General features: G+C 36.3%; 1 protein-coding gene across 4 annotated transcripts in view; it reads left to right on the top strand.

Moving 5' to 3' along the window:
* Nucleotides 1–17,230, top strand: part of rhea (Talin_middle and talin-RS domain-containing protein rhea) — a 155,975-nt gene that overhangs the window by 105,033 nt on the left and 33,712 nt on the right. For all 4 annotated transcript variants that reach the window (XM_083136732.1, XM_083136723.1, XM_083136740.1 and 1 more), the window contains exons 22-36: nucleotides 530–729; nucleotides 1,123–1,255; nucleotides 2,058–2,182; nucleotides 2,834–3,002; nucleotides 3,650–3,789; nucleotides 4,289–4,479; nucleotides 4,681–4,940; nucleotides 5,563–5,725; nucleotides 6,561–6,882; nucleotides 8,735–8,969; nucleotides 10,131–10,301; nucleotides 10,557–10,811; nucleotides 12,394–12,660; nucleotides 13,496–13,724; nucleotides 14,287–14,411. In XM_083136732.1, the coding sequence (XP_082992858.1) occupies nucleotides 530–729; nucleotides 1,123–1,255; nucleotides 2,058–2,182; nucleotides 2,834–3,002; nucleotides 3,650–3,789; nucleotides 4,289–4,479; nucleotides 4,681–4,940; nucleotides 5,563–5,725; nucleotides 6,561–6,882; nucleotides 8,735–8,969; nucleotides 10,131–10,301; nucleotides 10,557–10,811; nucleotides 12,394–12,660; nucleotides 13,496–13,724; nucleotides 14,287–14,411 (2,985 nt within the window). The remainder of the gene's footprint in view (nucleotides 1–529; nucleotides 730–1,122; nucleotides 1,256–2,057; nucleotides 2,183–2,833; nucleotides 3,003–3,649; nucleotides 3,790–4,288; nucleotides 4,480–4,680; nucleotides 4,941–5,562; nucleotides 5,726–6,560; nucleotides 6,883–8,734; nucleotides 8,970–10,130; nucleotides 10,302–10,556; nucleotides 10,812–12,393; nucleotides 12,661–13,495; nucleotides 13,725–14,286; nucleotides 14,412–17,230) is intronic.

The raw sequence follows: 17,230 nt of genomic DNA, 5'->3' as shown, positions 1-17,230 counted from the left end.
TTCTTCTTGTCGTATTGCTGTATGCATGCAGTATTTTGCTGTGTCATTCTTTCTAGATTCAAATATGTAAGCAATTTATTTTTCACATACTTTTACTTCACACTTGTTTTAAGGATACAAACTTTTCGTCTCTGAAGAAATTCTAGTAAAACTGCTTGCTGTTTACACGTGTGTGTCAATAATTTTACTGATCTGACATTTTCATAAATAGCCTGTAAGTTGATGTCAAATTCTGGTATTAAATTAATTTCTCTGTGTGTGTAAAGATATAATTCATAGATCTGACTTGTAAGGTAGCTTTTAATTTTTTCTGAGTCAAAATATATTGCAATCACCTTGTTACATATGGTAATTAATTAGGAAAATGCATCATTTAGATTCTTCGCAATTTTATGTTGGAACAATAGTATATCTGTTATTGGTATTGGCACGTTTTAAATCAGTACCTTATTGTTATCAGCCAGTAATTCATAACAGTACATTTCTATTATTTATACAAAGTCTTCTGTATTTTGTTTCTGCTGAACAGGCTGAATCAACAGCTTTGAAACTGGGAAGTACATCAAAGACCGTTGGAAGTTCCATGGCTCAGCTTCTCACTGCTGCATCTCAGGCCAATGAAAACTATACAGGCCTAGCAGCAAGGGATACTGCCAATTCCCTGAAGGACCTTACACGAGCCGTGCGTGGAGTAGCTGCAACAACTAAGGAGAGAGATCTTCAGTACAGGTTAGTTGTTTTTCTTTTTCCATATTTCTCGGTTTCATTTTTCATTACATCTTCTACATCTGTATTTTGCAATTTATATATTTCACACTTCATGGCAACGATAGAAATGGATAATTCTTGGGTTAGCCGTGCTAATTTACATGTCATAAGTTATACTCTAGAAATGCCATGTAATTGTTGCTGTTTTTCGTTTGAGTTTGAGATGTGGTTTTATGCACAGGAAGGCTAATTGCGACTGGACCTACAGTTTAAAGTAGGATCCAAACCATTTGTGCCTCCACCGGTTATCGAACCTGGGACCTTTGATTACAAGGCGATGGGGTTACCACTACTCCAATGCAATATATGTATAAATAAATTGCAACTACTTCTGACACTTAATTTTATTTATAGAATTATTGATAGTGCAGAGGTGGTGATGGGACGATCATTGAATTTGATTGCTGAAGCAAAACGTGCTCTGCAGCAGCCTGGCCAACCAAGTAACAAGCAGAACCTCACACATGTTGCTAAGGATGTATCACAGGTATATATATAAAAATAAATTAAACAATATGGTAATTTATCATTAGTTTTTTTTATGCAAACTTGTGAAAAATAATAAATAGCTAATAATAAATGTCATCAATTTTTTGTGTGTGTGTTTGTGTTTATTAAGCAAGTATACATATGAAGAATATGTCCCAGTCAATTTTCAGTATATGTAGACATTTAGCATGTAAAGTAATTTAAATTTTGCTGATACATTGTAACAGTTAATGGTAAAATTAACATTACATTAATGTACAGGTGGTAAAGATAATTTTTGGACACCCTGTATATGAGGCAAGACAAGGGCAAAAGGTACCCCTGTGCATGTGCACACATGCCATGAAGGCATATGTGATGAGGAGGTATAGAGCTTCTTGATCTCTGCCTTAGTTGGGATGATGTGATCAGAATCACGCCTGGCTGCCTTTACCTCCCTAGGTACCCATATACGAGGCTGGGTGGTCCTCTAGAACCACGTAGAAACGGGGAAATGATTGGAAAAATTCCTGGTCCAGATCATGTGGGTCTTCTGCATGGTAGCCAGATGTTCTATCAACTTGGCTACTGTGGCTCATATATATATCGGGATTTATATCAACATGTGAAGTATGAGAAACTTATAGGTTGATATTTAATCAATGATATTGGCCACTACAATTTTTTTACCTCATGAAGAACACTTGACATATTCATGTAGATATTTTCCAAAACGTACTCACATTCTTTTTTTAAATAAAAAATATAGGAAAAATGTTGATGTTCACCATTTTTCTCACATTTCGATGTTTATGATTCAGGCATTGCATCAGTGTGTTGGCTGTCTACCAGGTCAGAAGGATGTTGATGATGCCATTCATTCAATAACTGATGCCACCCAGATCCTATCAAGAGATGGTTTCCCCCACACGAACAAATCTTATGGGTAAGTTCAAGGAAAATGGTTTAATTTGCAGAATTGAGCATTGCATTTTCATCTTTTCAATATTCATTTAACAAAAGTTAATCAACCATTTTCAAGGGCAGTAATATTTTTGTTCATGATTTACCTTATCTGTGGCATTTGCTATGTGTGCATGGACCATCTTCATAATTATTATTTGTATAATCCAGTATCTATGATACACTATGCTGTTGATATAATGTAGGGATGAGACAGATGAATCTGAAATCCATTGGCATTAGCTTATATAGACATGCTGTAGTATAGTATGGATGGCCATTCAAATCGAACTCAAATAATGGATCTGATATCCAAATTCATTAGGATCAGAGCTTCAGAACTACTTATCCCTAGTATATAGGTTTATTGTTGGTAAAATTGCCATCCGAGATTTCTATAACTAAGCTGTGATTTAGTGCAAAATTCCAAGGCAGAACCTATATCATTTACCTGGTTCATACATTCATAGGGACATTTGCAATTTCATATTGTATGATTAAATTTTATGTCAGCACTTTATTGGTGTAGGCAAAATATTTATGTCAGTTTATCTGTAGTACTTAGTATTCAACAGTTTTCAATTAACAGTAAAATGATATATTTTATTGACAGAACACTTTTTTTCTATTGCAGTCAGTTACAACAAGAATTGAATTACGCTGCATCCAGCTTGAATGATGCCTCAGCAGAAGTGGTGGCATCTGTTCATAGCCCATCAAAATTGGCCGCATCCTCAAGGAAGTTTGGAACAGCATTTGGTGATCTTATGGGGGTCAGCATGGAAATGGCTGGGCAAACAAAGGTAAGGGCTGAAACCATAATTGCTGATGCACTGCATAAAATCCAGTGTAATTTTTTCTGCTTTGTAGTTATAATGGCACTTGATTAGTAATGTGATAGTACAGGATGTCTCCGTAAGATATCCTTGATTTCTTTATCACGGAATTTCAGTTTTTTTCCTTAGAAATGTCTAAATTGAATATCTTAATTCACGAAATATGCTCATGAGGTGTTATTCATGCCAAAATTAACTTTTTCTTGTTATTCTGAAATTCATTGTACATAAAGGTACTTAGATTTGTCTTCAAGTAATAATTCTGAATTGTTTGATTATTGCCATGCATTTTTTGCAAAGAAGTGTGTGTATTTGTATACTATGTTGTTTTCCTAAATATATCCTTCGTTTCAATAAGGTGAAAAATTAATACTTTTATGTGTTTGGTACATTTTTTGTCTGCATTACTGATTTTCCTTTCTTTAGGAGGTGAATGTAATTTGTTGTATACTTATGAATCATTTGCATGTCATTTAAAGAATTTTTAAAAACCTATGCCTATGTTCATACCAAAGGGAAAAAAACCCACTAATAATGTGATTAGGAATAATGCAGTTTTCCTCTCTACTGCCTCTTTCCCATAAGTAAGTTATGTTGTTTCATTTCTTTTGAAGGACAACGAAGTTCGAGGCCAGATGGTGGTGTCTTTGAAGAATGTGTCCATGACTTCATCTAAATTGTTGGTAACTGCAAAATCTGTTGCTGCAGATCCCACAGCACCAAATGCTAAGAACCAGTTACAGTCTGCAGCAAGGTGAGGCTTTCCTTAATCCCTTGGTTTATCTTCTGCCATTGCTACATTTACCAAGTAGGATAAGGCTGATTAGTCGATAGTTTATCATGTCATCAGTAAGTCAAATAATCACACTGAACAGAATTCCCCCCACTTTCTGATATAAATGCACTCAAATCTAAATCTAGAAAACTGCATAATAATACCTGTGTAGCCAAATAGTTGTTGTGTATGTTTCTGGATTTGATCTCTGCTGGGAGCTCCAATGTTGGCCCAGCATCATGAGGACAATTGGCCAGAAAACCGAGATGATGTGGAGGTGGTTTGACAATTCACTACCTAATGAAGCTTCTGGGTAGGCCTTGGCCCCCAGAGAGCTGTTGCTCCACAGAGATTTAGTTGCATAAAAAACACATTTTAAATATTTACCAGCATTATCATAGTGGCAGTACATAGTGTGGTGTATGCTACATTTGAAGGTGTGTAAAATGTATGATGTCATGGTTTAATTTCACTGCAGGGCTGTCACTGACAGTATAAACTACTTGATTGATGTGTGCACTTCGGCAGCACCAGGCCAGAAGGAGTGTGATAACACTATCCGCAATATCCAGTCCATGCGACCACTGTTGGATAATCCAACTGAACCTGTGAACGATGCTACATACTTTGAGTGCCTTGATACAGTCATGGAGAAGTCAAAGAATCTTGGTGAGTAAAAATGTTAAATATCATAGAGTTAAAGTTATATTTTAGTTGTTATAAATAATCTTGAGCAATGTTACTTTTCTCAATTTTACTCCTATTAAAATGCTAATTTATTATAAGGTTGTAATTAATTTGGTCAGCACTTAATCAGTTTTTAAGAGTTGAAATCATCTGTTGCTAAGAGAATTAAAATTGCCCTTGCAGGTGATGGCATGGCTGGAATAGCTTACCATGCAAAGAAGTCTGAACATGAAAGTTTTGGTGAATCTGTGAAAGGCGTTTCAGATGCCATTTGTGGCCTTGTTGAAGCTTCAGCACAGGCTGCGTACCTCGTAGGAGTTTCCAATCCCTCCAGTGTGGCTGGGCGACCTGGACTTGTTGATCAGGCTCAGTTTGCTCGAGCAGCACAGGCGATCCAAATGGCCTGTCAGAACCTGACAAATCCAACAAGCAATCAGCAGCAGGTAATAATAATGATTTTTTTAAACAGTTCTATGAACATAGATAACTTAAAAATAACACAATATAAAATAATTGCAATTATACACATGAAATATAAAATTTAAACTCAAGGCAAAAATAGCTACTTGTTCATTATATTATTCCGGTCAGGATTACATCAGTGACACATACTTCTACATTGTATAAGAAGGTGTTATTAATACAATAAAATTACAAACTTGAGTTGGAATGCACCAACATGCAATTTATTTATGTTGAGGGGAATAAACAACGCGGTTGATAATATAAGACGTAAGCAAGTTACTAAAGATATATCTGCGAAACTTACTTGTAAATGTTCTATTATGAAGCATTGAGTTCCCAAGTGGATGGTGGCAGAGACCACCGAAATTAATAGAACATTTACAAGTAAGTTTCGTGGATATATCTTTAGTAACTCGCTTACGTCTTATATGCAATTTATATTTGAACTTATCTGTCATGGAGGTTTTCCAAACTTTTATAACAGTGTGTACGTGCAGAACATTAATCATAACTGTAATTTATTACAAGTATTGTTGTTCATTTCATTGTAATAAAATCTGATATCAGTATAGTAGTTTCATTACGGTGTTATTTTTTTAGGTATTATCTGCTGCAACAGTTATAGCTAAACACACAAGTGCCCTTTGTAATGCATGCAGACTGGCCTCGTCCAAAACTACAAATCCTGTTGCCAAACGTCATTTTGTTCAGTCAGCGAAGGATGTTGCCAACTCTACAGCAAACTTGGTAAAAGAAATAAAAGGTAAGTTAATACAAAGGGGGGGAGTTTTTTTTCTCTCTTGGGAAGAGTGGGGGATGCAGTAGAGTTTGAAATGTTGAAATATGGAAAAATAAATTTGGAGCCACTATTAACTGTTTATATTAACTTAGTAACAATCAGATTGGTTTATGCATTCAGTTTGAATGATTTGTCTTCTTTTCTTTACTTTTATGTCACTTTTGGCTAATCATGAGTGCATCTAATTTGGACACATTACCACTTTTCTTTCTAAAACATGCAGGTGCTACATTCATATATAGCAGCATGTCCCAGTCTTAGTTTATTTAATATATGTGAATATGCATATGTTATTGGAAGAAGTTAACAGTGGCATAGAACCATGAATTATGTTCAGGAATGACTTTAGTTAAGTTCACTACGTGATTAACATGATTTGGGGCATTATACAACATATGTTAAACATAATATGTGTAATTGAGCACACAATTGCAATGTTTTTATAAATGGAAAAGTATAACTTGTTATGCAAGTTTCTAAAGATGCATTTTTCATAAGGCAAACCCATTGCAGTCACCTGGTCTCACACATTAATTAAGGAGATGTAAGAGTCATTCATTGAAAAGTAGATCAGTTGTCAGTACCTTATTGATATCAGTTACAATTTCATATTAGTTCATCCTTAGTAAATAATCTGCAGATAATCAGTTGTACAAGATTCTTGAAATCTAGTAGTTTGATTTGTGACTGGGCATCATTCTAAATCGAGTACTTAGCAACAACAAAAACAAAAAGAAAAATCTATTATGTACATAATGAAGCTTATGTTATGTTATTCTTTTGTGCTTACTTCTTTCAGCCCTAGACCAAGACTACAATGACAGAAACAGGGAGAGCTGTGCCGTTGCCACAAAACCCCTTATTGAAGCTGTAGAGAACCTGTGTACGTTTGCAAGCTCCCCAGAATTTGCCACAATCCCTGCAAAGATCTCCATTGATGGAAGAGCCTCTCAGGAGCCAATCACTTCTCCTGGAAAAGCTGTTATAGATGGATCATGTGCCATGATACATGCTGCCAAGTCACTTGCTGTTAACCCCAAAGACCCACCAACATGGCAGCTGCTGGCAAACCACAGCAAGAATGTTTCGGATTCCATCAAGAAATTAGTGTCCTCCATCAGGTATGGCCGATACAGTCTGTGTGTGCTATTCATTCCTTAAAAAAAAATTTCTGTGCCATTTAGTATAATCTTTCTGTGCACTTCAATGCTAGGCCTTGATGCCACAATCTTTGTATGATCAGGACCTTACTTTTCTATCTTTATCTCTTAAAGCTTTCCTCATGTATTCATTTGATGGAGATTTAGTCTGTGGCCTGGAATAAGCAACGACAGGAAAAATCATTACAAGTACAATTTCACTCTTTCTGTTATCAGTTACGTACCATATCACCTAGAATATTGCTATACAGTTGTTTGAGTGCCTTCCCAATGATGTAGTGGTACTACTGTTTTCCTTGTAATCAAAGGTTCCAAGTTTGATCCCCTGAGAAGGAACATTACACGTTGCTTTGGATCTCAGTCCTGATTAGCCAAGCTGACCATAAAGTGGACATATATATATTTTTTACAGTTGTTTTGAAGATCGTGTAGCTTAGTAGAAGTCAGCACATTGCCTATCAGCACTTTTTCTTTTCTTGGTTTTCTCTACTGGTGTCTGCTAGTTCATATTCACTTTGTGATTTATTTTGTGCATTAGTTATTTATTTACTTAGTTTCAGATACAGTGCTGAAGACCATTTTCTGCTGAAACTGTAGCAACAACAACAAAACAATGCGATACAAGATGACAGAAAATTTTTTTTTAAAAAAATATAGGAAGCCACAGAAAAAAACAACATAAAAGTTACACCACATTCTTAGTGATTGTCAGAAGCTGTGTTCTGCCAAGAAAATGTTGATATTTGGAAGCAGGTTATTATATAAACTGGGAAGCCTATAGAAAAGAAACCGTTGTAGATGGGAGATCCTTGTAGTGGGAAACTGAAAGAGCTTTAATGTTGTGTATTGGCCATGCGGGAAATCTTAGATTGATTGGTTAGGAATTCTGTTCTTATTTGACCATTGATGATTTTATGCAAAAATTTCATGTCTCCTATTTTGAGATGAGTGTGTGGTGACTGGATATTCAAAATAAGACATAATATCTGTTAATATGGAGGTGTCCGAGAGATGGAATTCTATGGTGAGCAATGGCAAGGAAAAAGCTGAGGACAGAATCAATCCTGGAGAGATTAGTTTTAGAAGCCAAGGTCCAGATGGGGAACAGTATTCAAGAATAGGGGGAAGGGGGGATAAAATATAAAGATATGCTAATGGGTATTTATTTAGTTTTGGATTACAGTGAACCTGTACAGAAGGCCAATGAGACGCATGGCTCTTTTAGTAGTGTCTGTAATGCACTCATTAAAGTTGAGTTTTTCATCAATAATAACACCCAAGAATTTTTTTGAGAGGAAACGTTTTTCTGGAATTAAGCAAAAATGTCTTAACTGAAATCAATATGAGAAATAGTTTATTGTACACAATAATTTATTGAAAGAGTAAAAACTGTGGCTTGGCCATGTTTGAATTTAGGAGCTTGGCATCTTGTGCCACAGCTCTATTAACAGAACCACCAAGCCAACATTTGACTGCAAGTTCGATTGTGTATATTTTCATGTATTTCAGTTATATTTCTACTTCCTATTGGCTACATGTCATGTGAAGACTAGTGTCATCTACATCCAATCAAGGCAGATAATTCAGTGTGAATGCTAGGGTTCTAGGTTAAAATCCCAGAATATAATTTTGTTTTAATCTTTTACATTTGTATAAGGTTGTTGCTTATTTCAAATTTTACATCCGAGTATTAAGTACATGTGTGGCACACAATTCATTGTTTTTATGATATGTTAGTTCTGTCAAATGCCATCATCAGATCATTAACAAACACTGCAATATTAGCCAACTACTTATTCATTTTCTTGTATAGGGACAAAGCTCCAGGCCAAAAGGCTTGTGATGGTGCTATAGAGAAGCTGAATGCTAAGATAAGAGAGCTGGACCAGACATCACTGGCTGCTGTATCCCAGAGTTTGCCAGCGAGACGAGAGAACACCCTCCAAGGATTCACCGAACAGATGGAAAGTTCTTGCTCTGAACTGTCCGAAAAGCTGGACCCTCTCAGTTCAGCTGCAAAGTACGAAGCTGAAAAAATTGGACATGCTGTAAGTATTAAGATTTTGTAGAAGGTAACTTATATTGTCAGTCCCGAACTTCATATGTAAATGCAACTTCTGTCGTTGGAAAATTTGCTAAATTTTAATCCTGTTAGGAGTGTTATCGTTATAACTAGAGAAGTGCTGTAAGCATGATTTTGGAAATGGGTGCATATAGTTAAGTTGCTCATGTATGTATGTAATTTTTTATAAAACATCATAGAGAGAACATGAGAATGCATGATACCTATGATATGAATCCCTACATAACATTTGAGTAGGAAAAAGTACTATAAGAATTGCTGCTGTGTGTGCACAACAGGTGGAAAAGGGCAGATTTTTTTTATTTCATGTTTTAAGTCCACTTTGTGCACAGTAAGGCTAATCAGGACTGGACCTACAGTTTAAAGTGGGATCCGAAGCACTATGTGCCTCCACTGGGTATCGAACCTGGGACCCCGTAGGAAAAGGGCAGAATTGGAAAAAAGAAGTCCTGTAATAAAATATGGACAGCCTCATTCAATTATGTCTGTATCTACCAACATTGGTGGTATCAGTGTTTGTTCATACAGAGATCTAGTTTCACATAAGATAGGTTGGGGTGGGAGGGAGGGGTGTACATATATTTTTTAAAACCCCTGCAAAGTATGAAATGCTGTTTATGTTTCAAGTGTAAATGCAGCAGTCTGTGATTTGGGATTATGCTGAAAAATATATTGAAGTGTAAAATTTGAAAATATTTCTAAAATTTCATATGAGGCAGACACCCACTTTAACTTTTTGTTGTAATCATCGAAACTCGCCAGTAGTAATTTTTAATCAAGATATTTAATTATTTTTTTCTACGTAGACCAGTTCTTTCTCTTTAATACTCCAAAGCAATAACTTCAGACATGGAAGGAATCTTTACCTAGTAACTGCTTTTCTTCCTATTTATTTTTCTACTCCTGTGCCTTATTCTGTACGTTCAAGGCCAGATACATGATGTTTTGTTGCTTTAACATGGCAGCTTGTATATTTTCCTTTCTCAGAAGAAATAATAACAACAATAAGCCACTAAGAAATGTTCTTTTCCTCCATCTTTCTTATGTTCTGTTCTTGACATTTGCATGTGATTTGTTGATTATTTACAAAGTTAACATGATGATAATTGAATTCTTTTTGATATAGGTGAACCAACTGGTGCAATACTTTGAACCCTTGGTGGCAGGTGCTATCGGAGCGGCATCCAACTTAATGCACTCTAAACAGCAGATGGTTCTCCTGGATCAAACAAAGACTGTCGCAGAATGTGCATTGCAGCTTGTCTATGCCACAAAAGAAGGAGGAGGCAATCCAAAGGTGATTTTTTTCATTCAATATAATTCTTTACCACATACATCAATTCTTGTAAAGGAAGAAATCAGTATGGCATCTACCATCTGACAAAGTCTACATGTTCATTTTTATTATTCTTGCCTGTAGATTGGAGTCCACTGTTAAGTTCATCAGTGTATAATTATTACTTATAACAGAGCAAGATTGGTCATGTTCCATTTATTTTTGGTAATCTTTTTTTTAATTAGTTAATTAATTTATTTAGTATTATTATTCCAGGCTGTGAACATCCATCCAGATATTGATGAGTCTGTAGAAGCCACCAGAGATGCCGTGCAGGAATTGGCTTCCAACTTGGAGCAGATAGCCACCCAGGCAGGAATTGTGACAGGCATATTAGATTCCATCACCAGGTCAATGTCCCGAGTGGATAGCTACCGAATCACCACTGTCTCTGGCTCGGATAGTTTTGTGGATTATCAAACAAGAATGGTGAACGCTGCTAAAGAAATAGCAAGGATTTCACAGGAAATGGTAAGTGCAACTGTTACTCAGTGAGTTCCCAACTTTTGTGGCGGTGGATTCCTTAATTCTCCTCATGATATGTTAGGGAAACCTTCTTTTAATTGTATACATTCTATATTGATTTTCGCTTTAAACTTGCACATATTCACTCAAGCAGGTGCTATATTTTGATGTGTGGCAGGTCTCGGCACTTCCCAGGTGTGACGGAAGTGCTGAGACATTGTAGCGCATGAAAATTTAGTGCTTATTTGAGCTTAACATATGTGTTTTTATTATGGAATTATATGTATATATTCAGAAGTGTATTTCAGAAACTGAATGTTGAAGAATATTCGTGGCTTATTGAATCTTCCTTTGTCAGCAGTGGCGGCGATTAGGGAGGGGGGGGGGGGGCAGTTGCCCCCTGCCTGCACTACGTTAAACCTTGTCTACATATACTGTCTTTGCCACTCCCCCTCCTTCCCTGGGCTTTGGAACCCAATCACCACCACTGATCGTCAGTCATCACAATTAGCATAAAGAGGCAGAAAAACAAAGTAATTAAGAAAATACAAACGCAAAGAATTTCCATGCACTACACAAAGCAGCTAACTTTGTGACTTAAACATTACATTGTATCCATGTTATCATTGTCTTTTCTGCACAATATTCAGCCAGCATAGTTCATTTCCACTCCAGATGAAATGTTTGCACCAGGAATACAGTTTAGACTCATGCTAAATAACAATATGTGGAGGCATGCATATTTCGATTTTGATGGAAACATAAAATGTGGAATAACACAATGTAATGTTAATTTTTCATGTTTCTGAAAGCTGTGAGGTGCATTCTCCTACCATATTTTGTCACGAAATTATGTGAAATGAACAGCAAATAAACTCTTAAAAACGTTATTTACTGAAGTGACACTTTCTGAAGTCTGAATTATCCTGTGAGTTAGCAATTCATGAAAAATTGATTCATTCCGCTGTAAAAATTCAAGAAGCAAAGAGTAGACTCCTGTACACAGGAATAAAATTTATACTCTGATAACCACACAAAGTGTGCTATTACAAGGAAAATGTATATTTTGTGTAATAAATGTAGTTTTTAAATCAAATTTAGGATTATATTCACCATTTTTACACTGAAATGCCATTTTATATACCGCTGTTCATCCCGAAAAGTGCCCAGTTTTTGTACCGAAATCTCGATCTTCCATTCACCATAAATATATGGCTCTAACAATATGTAATTAAGTAAATTCTCTGCATTGCATGTTCATTTTTTTAATGAACAATTGCTTGTTAATATATAAGTACAGTAAATCTGAACTTTCGCATATTATATCTAAAGACATCCAAAAAAATCACTGTGATATTAGTGATTACAAAATGAAATCAGATTTGCTTTGTAAACATTACATTGGATTTATTGCCTCACAAATATACAAAATCTATAATGGGCATTCTTGCTGCAATAAGTAGTCATTATCATAATTACATTAATACACAATGTCATTCTCTTGTTCTGTGTTCAAGTTTGTAAAATGCTGTAAATTAGCATTTATAAAATGCTAAAATACAAAATATATTTTGAATATTTTTTACAGGTGAATAAATCAAGTACTGATATAGGGAAGCTTGGGCCACTCTCTGCTGATCTGTCCAAGCAGTATGGCCAACTGGCTCTCGATTCATCAGGAGCAGCAGCTGCAACATCAAATGCAGAAGTTTCCAGCCGTATTCGTACGGGTGTTCAAGAACTCGGAAAGGCATGCTTGGACCTTGTCCGCTCTGGAGGCACTTGTCAGATAAGTCCAAACGATACATACGCACAGAGAGATGTTGCTGACAATGCACGCCACGTATCAGAAAAGGTAAATTTTCAAATTCTTCTTCCATGTCTGAGTACTGAGCAAGTGTTATTGTGTTGTGTTGCAGAGAGTCTGTGCTTTACTTGGCATTTGAAGTACTTTATGTACAAGGCATAGCCAATTTTACATTTTCAGCATGATAACTTTCCTGGTGCTGATAAAGCAACATGAAATACAATTTTCCTTGAATTTACATTTATTTCCCTGCATTGCGAATCTTTTTAGCTACAGAACTCGTAAAATGTATATTTAAGGTTCCACTGAGCACTTTTTAATAGTATGTACTCAGAATTTATTTCTATGGAACTTAAAATTATAATTGGTACATGTAACTTCATGCATAAATTTATTTGTATGTACAAATAAAACAAATACATTTACATGTTTAAACATTCTTCAGTAATTGAGTACAAACAGTAGAAGAGTAGTTCTGTCAATTTTACCCTTTCTATCTACATTCTCGTGGTTCCTTCTTTGTAGTACAATTTACATTACTTAATTACTTCTAGCAAATCACTATAGTATTTACTGTGGTTTTACATGTCATAAGGCTTTAGCAAAGTAATCGGTGGCTAGTGCTGCGAAGCCAGAGGTTTTGAACTCCTGGTCAACACATGGATATATCATGTACTTGTCCCATCCACTTCATCTATTCATCATTCATCCTCATCATCAGAATTAACCCAAGAGGTAGAAAATAATCATAAAATGACCAAAATCAAGATATGTCTACTGTAGCTCCTAAGAATTTAATTTAAATGATCATGCTTTCTATTTTTGAATGTGTTATAAGTTTAGTTTGTTCCTCTTGTAATAAGTGTTCAACTTGATTTTCCAGGTATCCCAGGTACTAGCAGCCTTGCAAGCAGGTTCAAGAGGAACGCAGGCATGCATAAATGCTGCCAGCACAGTGTCTGGAATTATCGGAGATCTGGACACAACCATCATGTTTGCTACTGCTGGTACCCTCCATGCAGAAAACGAAGATGAAACCTTTGCAGACCACAGAGAAAATATCCTGAAGACTGCCAAGGCCTTGGTTGAGGATACTAAAACACTTGTGGCTGGTTTGTGTTTATTATCATCATTAATATTTAATGTATTCATACTAGGATACTTTGCATTAATGCCATTAATACACATCTTCAAATTTATAAATAAGGGAGTGTCTCAATTTCAGTGCAGGAATAAATGCTATTCTTGTTTGTTTCTTGTGTCCGGTTTGAGTTACAGAGTCTTAATTTGTGCTCTTATCAAAGATTGATAAGAGAATTCAGAAATTTTATGTACACTGAAATTTTAATGTTAGTTGTTTTGAACAACCAATACGTTGAGTTTGAGTCATGCATTGGCGAATTGAGGTGAACCTACAGTTTCGAAAGACTGATCTGAAACATTTCTAATTTTGTTTTTTTGTGTACACAAAATTGGCGTTAGAATTTTTTTAAGGGGGGGGGGAGACTGGCGAAGTAAATACAGTGGAATCCAATTTTACTATTCCCGGATTTTACATTTTCCTGAATTCAGTCTTCATGATCCAAATACAGTAACTTGTTATAAAACTGTCCTGGATTTTAACTCTTTAATTTTTTATTAGATATGCTTATTTGTTTATTTTGTTTTATTTAGGAGCTGCCTCGTCACAAGAGCAATTGGCTGTGGCTGCACAGAATGCTGTTTCCACCATTGTTCAGCTGGCAGAGGTGGTCAAGTATGGTGCAGCATCTCTGGGCTCAAACAATCCAGAAGCTCAGGTATGTTTTGTAAGCTCTTCAGGGGTTCACTGGGTTTCTCAAACATACACTCCAGGATCAATATATACTGTGCTCCCATAGAAATCCATTATGTTTTAATGATTATTGATGAACTAGGACAGTTTATTCTTGAAAAGCATGGCATGTACTTACATGAAATTGACTCGTGACACAAAATGGCCTTTTGAAATGAAATCTCAACAATAATTTCATTGTTAGCCTTTGGATTAGGGAAATTTCTTTTAGAATTCCGAAAACACCCATGTAGTTATATTTATCTTGTGACATACCAGCATTTTTACTCACAGTTTTGCAGTATTTATTGTCACACTTGGAAAGAATGTTGTACTTGTCCTTGAGAGTATAATTGCAGTCAATAGCTCAATAGTGTATCAGTGATTTTATCATTTGCCATGATCAACATTTTTTCAGTTTTGTTCAGTTGGGTAGCTTTTGTTATGTTGATTTTATGGCAGTCGGTCACATCAGCAACATTACCTAAAAAAGTGAGTTACTTGACAGAAGGGGAGGGGGAAGAGGAATATAAGAGGAACCTGGTTTTACGTTCCCAGATTTTACCTTTTCCTGCAATATACATTCTTTCTTGATGTTATAAATTTTTCCTTGATTTTACATTTTCCCGTAGTTTAAGTTTTTTTCAAATTGGTCCCCTGAAAAATGTAAATTCGAGGTTCTACTGTATGTAGGTTGCATGTTTGAGGAAAGAAATTTCATATGAAATACAAAATTTTTCATGTCTTTTTGAACGCGGACGTTAAAGACTACGGCATTAATGATGTGAGGGGGTGGGAGCATCATCACCCAGTGAGTGATCCACACACTCCTCAAGACCATCATCCCGTCCCCATATTTTTTTACAAGGGCCAAGTTATGTTTATTTTGGCTCCAAATTTATGCATGTATAAATTCGGGGTGAACCCCTGATCACAGAATCATTTATTATAGAGTAACTTGTTGAAGAATGTGAAAAGATTGGTTTAAGTACAGTCCCTAGCAAAAGTTTAACACAACCTTGTCATGTGTATTTCAGACAAACAGAAAAAGTACATATGTGAGTGCTTTTCATGAAATAAACACTTTAATACAAAATTGGAATTATTATGTAATGTTATTAAAAGGTACATCAAGATCAAGAAAGTGTAAGGGCATATTAATGCACTTATAACTAATAGATACAACTAAAGGTAGAATTTGTAAAATCATTAAATCTGAACTTTGAAAATATACTTGGAAACAAACATTTCTCCTGAAATTAGATGAATGAAGTGTGAAATTTTAATAGTCAATAGGGCCACCTTTAAGTTTCAAGCACATTTGCACATGATTTTTCATGGTGTGGACCAATTTCTGGCATTCTTGGGACTTAATGTCATTCCATACTTCGGAGATCTGTTCACGAAGTTCCTGGACATTCCTTGGCTGACGTCTGGCTACATGAAGACCAATGGTATTCTATAGGTTTTCTATAGGATTCAGGTCCGGACTTCATGCTGGCCAAGGTGACAATGGGAGTTCCGTCGCTTGAATCCAAGCCATTGTTGCTGCTGATGTGTGGCAAGTCGCGTTGTCACGCTAGAAGATGAAGTACCTGTTGTGAAGCTTCTGGACAGACGGGAGCATGTTATCTTTAATTGTTTTGATGTATTCTCGTGAATCCATGGAGCCAGGAATGAATCTCAAAATATCACGCTACGATGCCAGGGGTCCCGGGTTCGAATCCTGGCCTGGGCATGGATATTTGTGAGTGTGCATTCATCAATTTCATCATATCATCACTCATCCCCATCTTCGAAAATTAGCCAAAAGTGGCACAAAAAGCAAAGTAAAATAAAGAAAATCAAATCAAAATCAATCAGAATCTAAAAATCCCAAAATCCCTGTCCCTGCAGCAGACATGCATCCCCAGATCATGACTGATTGACCCCCACCTTGAACAGCTTGCACGAGACATTTGGGGAGAAGTTTCTCGGTGTTGCTGTCCTCCGAACTCTCACTTTTGGGAGCTGTACAGCACGAATGTCTATTCATCACTGAAAAGGACCTTACCCCAATGTTCCATGGTCCAGTTTCTTTTATTTTTGCACCACTTCACACAATTTCTCTTTATGTACATTGTTGGGCAATGGCTTTTTGAGAGGAGCGTAAGATGCAAGTCCACATTCCCCAAGACGACGCAAAATAGTCATCTTTGAGATCCTTTTATTAGTGGAATCTTCAAATTCCATCATTATCGCTGGAAGAGGGGCTATACGGTTATTCTTTGCCACTCTCGCAATAATCCGGTCCTCGTGTACAGACGTTACCCTGGGGCGGCCGCAGAGTGGTTTATCATCCACTGTACCTTGCTGCTTGAATTTGTTTATTGTGTTCGACACGCAGGTTTTACTCACATTCAATGCGGCTACTTTTTTCTACGAGACCTATTGCATCTGTACATACCAATTATTTGCCATTTCAAGGGCACAGATTTTCCCCCCATTATCACGTAGCTTGCGATTGATTTGATTGATTGAGTTGGTGTTTTAAGTCCACTTTATGCACAGTAAGGCTAATTGGGACTGGACCTACAGTTTAAAGTGGGATCCGAACCACTATGTGCCTCCACCGGGTATCGAACCCCTTGATTACAAGGTTCGTCATCGGGGAGCTTGCGATTCAAACAGCCTGTTTATTATCAAGCATAACGAAAACAGGTTTGAACTTGCACAGCCATCTATTGACACAACATTTCAACTAATGACTGATAAAATTTGTTCACTCCAGCACAGTCACTGGGGAAGATATTGTTATCTGAAGAC

The sequence above is a fragment of the Lepisma saccharinum genome, chromosome 1, assembly GCF_977018435.1.
Source record: "Lepisma saccharinum chromosome 1, izLepSacc3.1, whole genome shotgun sequence".
Lineage (NCBI taxonomy): Eukaryota > Metazoa > Arthropoda > Insecta > Zygentoma > Lepismatidae > Lepisma > Lepisma saccharinum.
Note: the sequence above shows the minus strand (reverse complement) of the source record. Positions and strands in the feature narration are given on the sequence as shown.